This window comes from Arachis ipaensis, chromosome B5 (genome assembly GCF_059453495.1).
Source record: "Arachis ipaensis isolate K30076 ecotype BB chromosome B5, ASM5945349v1, whole genome shotgun sequence".
Classification (NCBI taxonomy): domain Eukaryota; kingdom Viridiplantae; phylum Streptophyta; class Magnoliopsida; order Fabales; family Fabaceae; genus Arachis; species Arachis ipaensis.
In genome coordinates, this window is record NC_142440.1 from 6272193 (window position 1) to 6283746 (window position 11554).

At 38.0% G+C, this 11554-nt stretch overlaps 3 protein-coding genes across 3 annotated transcripts; 2 read left to right on the forward strand and 1 right to left on the reverse strand.

Annotated features, from left to right (window-relative positions):
- Positions 1 to 1618: 1618 nt before the first annotated feature.
- LOC107642666 (tubulin alpha-2 chain) lies at positions 1619 to 4243 on the forward strand. Its single transcript, XM_016346088.3, has 4 exons — positions 1619 to 1968; positions 2643 to 2877; positions 2955 to 3325; positions 3423 to 4243. The coding sequence occupies exons 1-4, from the start codon at positions 1876 to 1878 to the stop codon at positions 4077 to 4079; spliced, it is 1356 nt and encodes a 451-aa protein (XP_016201574.1). The 5' UTR covers positions 1619 to 1875; the 3' UTR covers positions 4080 to 4243.
- A 966-nt stretch (positions 4244 to 5209) lies between these two features.
- Positions 5210 to 7750, forward strand: LOC107642671 (cytochrome c oxidase subunit 6a, mitochondrial-like). The gene is made up of 4 exons (XM_016346093.3): positions 5210 to 5423; positions 5826 to 5932; positions 6397 to 6439; positions 7451 to 7750. The coding sequence occupies exons 1-4, from the start codon at positions 5312 to 5314 to the stop codon at positions 7486 to 7488; spliced, it is 300 nt and encodes a 99-aa protein (XP_016201579.1). The 5' UTR covers positions 5210 to 5311; the 3' UTR covers positions 7489 to 7750.
- Positions 7751 to 8367: 617 nt separating this feature from the next.
- On the reverse strand, positions 8368 to 11501 carry LOC107642664 (uncharacterized). Its single transcript, XM_088488810.1, has 2 exons — positions 11336 to 11501; positions 8368 to 10846 (listed from the first exon to the last, which is right to left on the reverse strand). The coding sequence occupies exon 2, from the start codon at positions 10783 to 10785 to the stop codon at positions 8581 to 8583; it is 2205 nt and encodes a 734-aa protein (XP_088344936.1). The 5' UTR covers positions 10786 to 10846; positions 11336 to 11501; the 3' UTR covers positions 8368 to 8580.
- Positions 11502 to 11554: the final 53 nt, after the last annotated feature.

The following is an 11554-nucleotide window of genomic DNA, read 5'->3' on the forward strand; positions in this document are numbered from 1 at the left end:
ATAGAAACGATGGAGTCCACGTCTCTGATTCTGATTGTGTTGAAGCGGGGATAGAGTTTTTATTATCTTTTATCGTTACTTGAAAACTTCTAGACTCACCTATTTTGTTCTTTTCGTCTTCGGATAAGACAAAGGAATCCTACCCGAACCAAAACTCCAGCCGACCCGAACCAAAACCCAAGCCCACCCATCATGCCACAATTAAAGTGACCCACAAACCTCGCACCAGATTACACTTTTTGTTTTAGGTCAGGGTACAGGCTAAAAGAAAGCCCAGACCACAGAAAACCGGAACCCTCAACCCTATACACGACCCGGTACTGGACCCGGCACTGGATGCATCCTCCTTCCCCAAACTGCAGCCGCTGCTCCTATACCGGTGCCTTGTCCCGTTTTGAAGCCTATCTTCTCGCCTTTCGTCCCCTGTATCGAACCTTTCGCCTGGGTCTTCACCAGCGTCACTGCTACTCTGTCCAACGCTCCCCCTCGATCTCACCTTGCTTGAAATGCCAAGCCGAAGACGGGAAGCGCGCCTTCACTTGGACTTTGTCAGTTGTCATCCTCTCTGGGTAAGTTGCCGCCGGCCCAGTCACAGTTGGTTTCCTAGTTGTGTTGTCCTGATAGCTGACTACTCATGCCGGGACGAGCCGTTTGTCTCTAAAGGTAGACACTCACCAGTGCCGCGTGAACGTCGTCGCGCTACGTCGTCCCTGTTCAAAGGTCAGTCGCTGTCTTCCTGCGGTATTTTTCCTGGCAGCAGCTGAAGACGAAACAACCCCCGGTCCTTGGGGTGGTGGGCGTTGATATGTTATTGCCTCTACCGTCAGTTGAGTAGGTCATCAACTTTCACCGTCAGTAGGGTCCTGGAAGAACAAGTTGCTGTTTCCGCCTTTGGAGTCTAGAGGGTAGGCTTTGCAGGGTTGCTTTTTGATTCAAGAATGGGGTTTGAAGAACAAGTGAGTGAATAAGGCAGTGACGGTGCTTGGCTCTGGTTAGGGTTTGTTTGCTCTACAACATTACTAATGAAAGAACCATCTATACTTAAATTTCACATAGCCCAATCAATCTCGATACTTGTAAAAAAAAAAAAAAAAATCAAAGGCCCATGCCTTTTAGTCCAGAAAAACCCAACTCACTCCAACGGCTCCACTTGTGAGCTGAGTTAACAGCTGCGGTTCTATAAATTGACAACACACGCCATCTGCCCTCAATGTCAATACCCCTGTTGCTTTTCAGGTCAAGCTTTGAACAGGTCTAGGGAAGAGCCTACACCGTTCTTCTATGATTCTAGCCCACAATAAATCTACACCGTCAACATTTTTAACTATATATCTCAATGGTACTGCAACATGGTATAACAAAGTGCCAGTAAAGGCGACTGGATCATTTGAAAATTTTCCTATACTTTATATTGCATTGTATTACACTATTACTAAACTGATTGTGTCTTGAATTTTTGTTTTTAATTAATGAAGTTAAAAAAAAAACAACAAAAGAAAAAAAAGAAAAGAAAATATTCAGTGTGTAGAATAGAACAACCTGTAAAGTGTAATGTAATGGTCAGATGGCAAAGCAGCAAAAGCAGCCCAATATAAACTTGGGTCAGTGCTAGCGGCACAAAGGTAACCCCGGTGTAATGAGAAGAAATTCAAAAAACGTTAACCGCGGTTAAATTATTTTAAAATGAAAATATGCCTCACAGTCACAGGGACGGCACTCTTCCCCAACCGCTATATAAAAAGAGAGAACCCCAAGAGCCTCAAGCACACTTTCAGCAACAGAGAGGCGTCTTAATACACGCCGCTCTTCTTCTTCTCCCTTCGACTTAGATTTAGATTTAGATCTCCTTATTCGTTGTGTGATTCAACTGCGAAAATGAGAGAGTGCATTTCGATCCACATTGGTCAGGCCGGTATCCAGGTCGGAAATGCTTGCTGGGAGCTCTACTGCCTCGAACACGGCATTCAGGTATTTTCCTCCATAACCATACCACCATTTTCCTTCACTGTTTTTGTCTTTTGCTTCCTTACTTCATAGTTCATAGATCGCTGTGGGTTTACTTTCACTGTATTTTGCGTGGATTGCTGGATCTTCAACATTTGCTGTCATTTGTTTCTTTCTTCCATCTAGATCTTTCAAACTTCAAGTCAAGATTTAAGACATTTGAATCTTCTTTAATCTTGCCGAGTATAACTAATTTTACAGTGTAGATCTAGAGTATATAATTTTGTTTCTCACATAATGCGTTTAGTAGTGCTGTTTTTAGTAGATAGATCTGGAATGTAAATTTAACAAGGCCTGGATTTCTGCTACGTTTGCCACAATTTTTTGAAATATTGCTTTACTTAGGAGTACAAGAGTATTGCCTTTACTATATCAATGAATTATGTATTGGTTATTGACAAAAATGTAGTGGATCTGGATCCACTTTGATCTAAATAAATAAAACATCCATAACTTTTAACATTCTTCAATTAGAATGAGTGGTTGTATAGTTAGTCACTTGGTCTCGACGTGCCGTGCTAACACGAAGATTCTATCAGCATTGTTTTTCTTTGAATACCGGGAACAATTAATTTCTATCCTCACGTTTTCTTTTAAATTAATTGGATCTTGATCATTTTTCTTGTGTGGTCTTTTAGCCTGATGGCCAGATGCCGAGTGACAAGACCGTTGGGGGAGGTGATGATGCTTTCAACACCTTCTTCAGCGAAACTGGAGCTGGAAAGCATGTACCTCGTGCAGTTTTTGTAGATCTTGAGCCCACTGTCATTGATGAAGTGAGGACTGGCACATACCGCCAACTGTTCCATCCTGAGCAGCTCATTAGCGGAAAGGAGGATGCAGCAAACAACTTTGCTCGTGGCCACTATACCAGTAATGCCTCAACAACCTGTGCATTTTCTGTATTTAAATCTAGTTTCATGCTAATACCACTGTCTTTTTAAATTCAGTTGGGAAAGAGATTGTTGATCTGTGCTTGGACCGTATCAGAAAGCTTGCAGACAACTGCACTGGTCTCCAAGGTTTCCTTGTGATGAATGCTGTGGGTGGGGGTACAGGTTCAGGTCTTGGATCCCTTCTTCTAGAGAGGCTTTCAGTGGACTATGGCAAGAAGTCCAAGCTTGGTTTCACTGTGTATCCCTCCCCACAGGTTTCGACATCTGTTGTTGAGCCCTACAACAGTGTCCTTTCAACCCATTCCCTTTTGGAGCATACTGATGTTGCTGTGCTGCTTGACAACGAAGCAATCTATGATATTTGCAGGCGTTCTCTTGACATTGAACGACCAACCTACACAAACCTTAATCGCCTAGTTTCTCAAGTATGATGTTGTTAACACATTTGAAGAAATTCCGCTTAATTGGTTATTTAAATGAGATCATACTCTGACTTTCTCTTTACATTAATAATATTTTCAGGTGATATCATCACTGACTGCTTCTTTGAGGTTTGATGGTGCCTTGAATGTTGATGTTACTGAATTCCAGACTAATTTGGTTCCATACCCCAGGATCCATTTTATGCTTTCATCATATGCACCTGTGATTTCAGCCGAGAAGGCATACCATGAGCAGCTATCAGTTGCAGAAATCACCAATAGTGCATTCGAGCCATCTTCTATGATGGCAAAGTGTGATCCACGCCATGGAAAATATATGGCTTGCTGTCTCATGTACAGAGGTGATGTGGTGCCTAAAGATGTCAATGCAGCTGTGGCAACTATTAAGACCAAGCGCACTATTCAATTTGTTGACTGGTGTCCCACTGGATTCAAGTGCGGAATCAACTATCAACCTCCAACTGTTGTTCCAGGAGGTGATCTTGCCAAGGTGCAGAGGGCTGTTTGCATGATCTCAAACTCCACCAGTGTTGCTGAGGTTTTCTCCCGCATTGACCACAAATTTGATCTTATGTATGCGAAGAGGGCCTTTGTTCACTGGTACGTTGGTGAGGGGATGGAGGAGGGTGAGTTCTCTGAGGCTCGTGAAGATCTTGCTGCTCTTGAGAAGGACTATGAGGAGGTTGGTGCAGAGGCTGCAGAAGACGATGAAGGAGAAGATGGAGAGGACTATTGATTTGGAATTTGAAGTTCAATGTATTTCTTTTCTCAATAGAGTCTTGTTTTGTTACCTTGTCTTTTAATTTTTGTATGCTCTTGTTTACTTAGTTGTCCAATCTATTGGGCTTGGTCTGTTCCAGTACTAAACTTCAATGATTTGAATGTGGCTCTTAGCTAAAATTGTTGTCTATTTTGTGATTGCTAAATCATGCGTTGCACAGTGTGTTGCTCCTGCGATGAAGCAGCTTCGATTATGTGTTAGAAGTTTAAGTGTTTCACCTACCTTCCCAAGAATCAAGATGCATCTCTTACTCTCTAATTTCTAACAAAATTTTTAGGGCTATTTTTTTTTTCATATGGAAAAAAATTGTGTATAATTCATCGTTACGGATAATTAGTGTGTTTTTTATATGGATTAAATTTTTTTAAAATTTTAAGTAATAAATAGAACCCTTAAATTTGGGAAAGTAGAGAAATCTAAGGGTCAGATTTGTATATTCAAAAAAATTTAAAATAAAAAAAATTAAATCTGACCCTCATATTTGCATTTAAAAAAAAAAATTTTAAAATCACAAATCTAACTTTTAAATTTGTGGTTATCAAAAAAAAAATAAAATTAAAATACCACAAATCTGAGAGTCAGATTTATGATATCCATATAAATAAAAAACACATAAACTTTCCACCTTATTTAAAAACATCACCTTCTAGTCTTCTACCTTCCATATTAAAAATACAAAGCGAATTTTTAGACCACATATATATATATATAGAGTTTAACTTTAATATATTAACATTATAAAATATTTTATATTATTAAATAATTATTTTTTTAGATGATTATTTACGTAATTAATAAAAAAATAATTATTTTATGTCATTAGAATATTAGATATACTGTATATTAAAATTGTTCTCAAAATTTAAATTTTACTTTTTTTTTTTCCCTCTCTCAAAGAAGGCATTGAGATTAGGAAATGATGTAAGTAGATACAGGAATTAGGAAATAATATGCTGGATGCGTGTTCAATTATTTTTAATAAACTAAAATTTAACTTAAAATTTTAAAAAAAAAATTCGAAAATGTTTATAACGATAACATAAAAATGCAATCCTTATTTGACGTATTCTGCTCTGAAACTTTGTCCATATTTACAGGGCTTTCCCTGTTCCTACGGCCTCCATTACTGACAAGTTTAAAACGCATAACAAGATTTCTGTTTCGGTAACATTGGCATTGATTGAGCAATGGCAAGCACCCTCGCGCGGTCCACTCTTAGAACTGCCTTACGAGGAAGCCCTCGTGCCACACCCCCTCCCAAGCGAAATTTCTCTTCTTCTCCTCATCACGATGATGCATGTTTGTTCTCTCTCTCTCTTTCTCTCAACAATAAGATTGGATTGTTTATACGTTCCTGTAATCTTCTCGTGCGTCCGGTTTTAGTTTCTGCATGCATCTCGTTTTTCTCTCAAATCTGGATCGCCAGAACATTTTATGTACTCTCCTTGTGGAAATTACATTGTATTTATTCTGTTGCTGAATTCGATACTGAAGCTAACCTAACCTCAACGTGCTTTTATATAATAACATTTTAGACTGCAGAATCAATGTAACATTCACCTTACAAAATAGGCACAATATTATATAGTTTTCAGTCCAAATCCAATTTAGCTCTCATGAATAATTTCTATGAATTATATTTTCTTTTTTCGTTAAAATGATTTGCTTTGGTTATTGTTTTTCTGCTGTGATTTGTTTCAGATGAGACGGCCAAGTGGGAGAAGATTACGTATCTAGGCATGGCTACATGCTCAGGTTTAGCTTTTTATATTCTTTCAAAAGGCCACCCGCACCATGAAGAACCTCCTGTAAGTTTTTGCTTTCCACTCATCACATGTTATTACCTGTTTTTTTATGAGTGTTAAGTTCAATTTGGCATGAGTTCAGTCACCCTCTGAAATTATACGACATACCATGATCATATTGTTTCATTGTACTAAAATCCAAAAGGGGGATATTTGTGTTTCTTATTGAGTTCTACTTTCTATTAAGAAATTGACCATAAGATTGAAAATCAAGACGGCTTATGGTCTAGGAGTTTAAGTTTTGAAGGATAAAGACGTTTTTTTATCTATGATGATTATAATAAATCTCAATTTTAGGTCAAAGTCTGTGTATGGTTTGTCTGAAAATTTACGTTTACTGCATTCTATTATTTGTTTTTATTAGCTTGTTAGTTACATCTCAAATTTGTTTTAACACATTCATCATAATTCATAAGAATATCCATTTCTTTCTATCTCTAATTTCTTTATTCTCTTTTCTTATGCAGCCATACCCATATTTGCATATCCGCAACAAGGAATTTCCATGGGGTATATCTCTCTCATAGAATGCTTTAATCCGTGTGTCTATGTATATATGTTCTCTAAGCAACTTCCGCAAAAATCATTTATTGGAATTTGGAATTGTTTAGTTTTGGCAATTGGACTTTGTTCAGCAACTTCTGCAAAAAGTCTTTCCTTTTTATCATAAAATTGTAGCTCTTCTTTTAAGAAATTTAATATTCATGAAACGTAAAAGCAGCCTTCTCAATCAGATGTAGAACAAAGAAGAAAGCTGCATATAATAATGTGAAGTTATCGAGTTAATACTCAATTTGACCCATGAAATTTGAAATCGGATTCAATTTGACTTTTAAAATTTCAATGGACTCAAATTGGACCCCGAAAGTTATAATCGTAACTCACATTAAGCCTTGAGCTAATCTCCGTTAATGGTGTTGATTTGGTTAATGGTGTTGATTTGGTACATTAACTTCTTGTAATTTGGATTTCTCACCCAGGTTCTATGTGATCAAGATTTATCAGAGTTTCAAAACCTTGATTGTTGCATCCAAAGCCGTAAAATTTTTAAATTGAACTTGTTATTTTCGTCTTCACGAGGATGTTGTGGAGCCAATTAAACTTCTAGGAGGTCTAGTATGTCTTAGTCACATAGAATCTAAGTGAGGAGTCCAAATCTTAACAAGTTAACATGCAAAATCAACACGCCATTTACAGAAATCAACTTAGGGACTAACGTGAGTTACTATTGTAAATTTTGGAGACTAAATTGAGTCAATTGTAATTTTAGGGGTCAATTTGAGTCTTCAAATTGAATATAACTCGAAGTTATCATATTATTCACTTAGATTTAGATGTGATTTACATATGGAACTTTGAGAGATCATCATGTTTCAATGCCTTAAAGTACACTTTTATGCTTTTGTTACCATTGATTGAAGTTTAGCCAGTTGTGTGCATGTGGTGTTTTGAACAATAGAATAGGACCATTCAATTATCTATAGTTTCTTATTGTAGAAGTGATTCTTCTGTGATAAACAGGTCCAAATGGGCTTTTCGAGGTTAAGGACCACCACTAGGAGGAGCATTCGATTATTGGATTTCGACAACCGAGTGAGGTATTTGAAGGCAGCAGGCAATAGCCTATTTCTTGTCAACGTTTCAAGGAAAACACTGATGGTAGTTTCGTATTATTTTATGGAACTGTTATCTACAACTAGCACTTGACTATATGGTCTTTCTTATTTAATTCAATTTGTTTGGTTTAATTTGTTGAAATTGAAACATAATAAAACGGGTACCATACTTTGTACTTTTTCTCTCACTACTTGGTCAATTCATTCTGCCTCAATTTTAGCTTCTTCAATGAATCTGCTAATATTTTGGAAGTACTTAAAATATAATGTAAATGATATAACAAAAAAAGCTTATAAAAAAATCTGACCGGAACATTGCACAAATGAATTTTCTTCGTGAAAGTATAAGATGTTGAGAAAGCGACTTGCCGTTTTAGCCTGCATTAGCTATTATAGCTAAATTGTCGTTTTATGTTATGTTAGCTGCCGAGTAGCCATCAAGGTAGTGAAAGGCCAACTGTCTAAGCTATTAAGTGGTCTTTACAATCAAATTCGGGTATGTTTGGTTTAATTTTCAAGTGAAAAAGATTAAGTTGAAAGAAAAATCCTGTCACATCTTTTTTGTTCTACTTAGAGATAATATCTTGCTAGTTGCTATGTGCTAGTCTTCAATACCAATTATGCTCGGACCCATTCATAAAGTCACTGGTTGTTGTTACTTCGGGTTTAAGATCGCTGTCTAGTAATAGTAATACCAATGCCTCGTGAGATAAGAATGTTGTTTAGTGTTTCCTTTTTGTAAGGTGAAAAAAGCTGAAAGAGTTCATACTCATAGACTACATATTTTGAAGCAGCAGAAATAAAGCAAATTGATATCTTCTGTGGACAATCTTGCCAATGCAAATTGCAATTAGCAATGATCAAATATAGAAAACAAAAATTTGATACATATTGGTCACGTAAGGAAATCAAAAGAATTACTAGGATTACAAGAAGAAAGCAGAGGATACAATTCATTTATTTAAATTACCATTTTGCAGCAGTGACATCATACCTCCCTTATTTCTGTATTTGTTCCTGGAATGGTTCCCATATCTATGCCGCGCTCTGAGAGTTTGAAGAATCAGAGTTGCCTTGATCATTCTGCTGAGAGTTGCCATGATCATCTGTGTTTGCTGACTCATCTTTCTCTTTTTGTGATTCCCCTGATTCCTGTTGAGTTCCTTCTTCATTTTCACTCTTCTTCTCCTCAACATTGTTCTCATTCTCAACCTTGATTCTGTCAGCACTATTATTCTCAGAGGATGCGTCTTTCTTCTCAGAACTGGAAGAATCAGAAGTATTTACTGGCACATCATGACTATCACCTCCGTTTTCATTGCCATCTGAGTTATTCTGCCCAGCATTGTTACTACTTTCGGAATTTGTTGATCCCTCTGTGTTTTGTTCGGAGGAGTTGGTTTGGTTAGCATTTGTGTCATCATTAGCACTTCTGTTGTCACCGTTTGTGTTGGTCTGAGCAGAACTGATGTTGTCATTCTCCCCGGATTCTGCGCTATTCTCTGACCTGGAGGATTCATCCTTCTTCTCTTCGGATGAAGCATCAGTGGAAGTAAGCTGAACCTCTTGGTCTTGGCCAGCATCTTTGTTCACAGTTACCCCTTCTTGGCTGGAATTGTTGCCGTGGTTTTCACCCTCAGCAGAACTTCCGGATGTGTCCTTGTATTCGCCGTTGGCCGCATTGGTCTCATGAGTTCCTGATGAATCTGTTGAAGCGGAATCAGCTTGTTGCCTCGACGCATCTGACTTAGAATCTTCGGAATTTGTCTGGCTGGTTTCCTCCACGTCGGTGTTTGCATTGTCTCCTGAGGGATTATTCTGCTGCTGCTCATCTGACCCAGCAGTATTGGAACTCTTCTGTGAATCATTTTCTGTCTCAGCCTGATTCTCGCTACTGTTTTCTTGGTTGGTTGTTTTGACAGTAGAGTCATTCACTGATTCTGTTACATTTGGGATTGACTCATTGTTTTCTTTGTTTTCAGCAGTGGAGGCATTATCCCCATCTTGCAGCCTACCTTCAGATGAAGCCACCTCCTCAATCTTTTCATTGTCTTTTTCATTTTCTGTTGCTTTGCTTTCCTCCTTGTCTTCTTCTTTGCTATCTTTCTCTCCATCTTTAGCTTCACTTCTGTCTTGGTTGGTATCTTCATTCTCCTTATTGTCTGTCTTTGTCTCTTCATTTCCTTGTTGATTCTGTTCCTCATTTTTCTCTCCACTTTCTTTGCCCTCTCCCTCAGTTTTGTTATCGTTGCTCTCTTGCTGATTCTTTTCCTCACTTTCCTCAGATGAAGCCACCTCCTCAATCTTTTCATTGTCTTTTTCATTTTCTGTTGCTTTGCTTTCCTCCTTGTCTTCTTCTTTGCTATCTTTCTCTCCATCTTTAGCTTCACTTCTGTCTTGGTTGGTATCTTCATTCTCCTTATTGTCTGTCTTTGTCTCTTCATTTCCTTGTTGATTCTGTTCTTCATTTTTCTCTCCACTTTCTTTGCCCTCTCCCTCAGTTTTGTTATCGTTGCTCTCTTGCTGATTCTTTTCCTCACTTTTCTCTGCATTTACTTTGTCCTCCGCCTCAGTTTTGCTATCTTCATTCCCTTGCTGATTCTTTTCCTCACTTTTCCCTCCATTTTCTTTGTCCTCCGCCTCAGTTTTATTATCTTCATTCTCTTGTTGATTCTTTTCCTCACTCTTCTCTCCATTTTCTTTGTCCTCCCCTTCAGTTTTGTTCTCTTCTTTCTCTTGCTCATTGTTCTCTTTATTTTCTTTGTCCTCCCCCTCAGTTTTGTTACCCTCACTCTCCTTCGTTTCAGTATCACTCTCCTTGTTTACCTTATCGTCATGATCCTCATTTTCCTTTTCCATCATAGCATTTTCGGATCTCTCTTCAGTCCCTTGATCTGCTGAATCCTGTGCGTGCTCAAAATTGTCTTCATTGTTATTCTGCTTCATGCTTTCATCTTCCACACCATTAACATCATCTGGTTTTTTTTGCTCTTCATGCTTGATTTCTTCATCCTCTTCCTCTCTGTGCCTTGCATCTACAACAGAAGGTTGCTCCACATTAGGGGTGAGGTCCTTCCTCCCTAACTTGACAACCTCAGTGCTAATAGATGCTTCCTTGTGGCGGCTGGGTCCGAATTGATAAACCAGCCAGATGCAAAGGGCTAGCACAACACATATTTGTACAGCATGCTTCACCTTGAAGCCCTTGGATCTCGGGCTCCTCTGAGATGACCTGAACATGCCGAATAGTCCTGAATGACGAGCCTCCAAATTTCACCTTCTTTAATATTTTCTCGGAAGCCTGATCAGAGGTGAAGATAAATAACTGATTAGAACGAACCAAGAGTAACAACAAATTAAAAGATTCACATTTAGAATATAGTATGCAGGCCGATCTACAACTACAAATAGCTTAAGCTTACCAGTAAAAAAGATATTTTATTACCAAAATCAAGATCACATACGCGAGGTTAGAACATTTACCAGTGTAAGAATGGGATATATCAATTCATGATTTAAAGTTCAAATCTGAAATCAGTAGCAGAGAACAATGGAAAGAGCAGCATATGCGTATTGAGGAGCCAACTCAGTTCGAGAAATCATAATACAGCAGTATATATGAACATTGAATTGAGCGAGAGACTCACATAATGAAATGCTAAAGGAAGGCATGCTCAAAGTTTAAGACATTCACAGAGATCTAAACTTGTTTATGGAAAAGAAATGGCAAACTGAAGAAGCATCGCAATAACAACAGAAACCATAATAAGTCACAAAAAGACATACTTACCTATAAGAAAGAGGCTTTTGGAGTTTCCCTCAGATGAATTGAATGCTTTTGGATCTGATACCGATGTAGTGTGGACAAGATCTATTTGCAGAGATGGTAATGGCAATGGCAACAAGACCTCACACTCATTTATATATAGCCTTGCAAGTTGAAACTAGTTTAGTTTATTTTTAACTGTTTTTCCCACTAACTTCAAAAGTAGTCCATCAAAACTAAAGA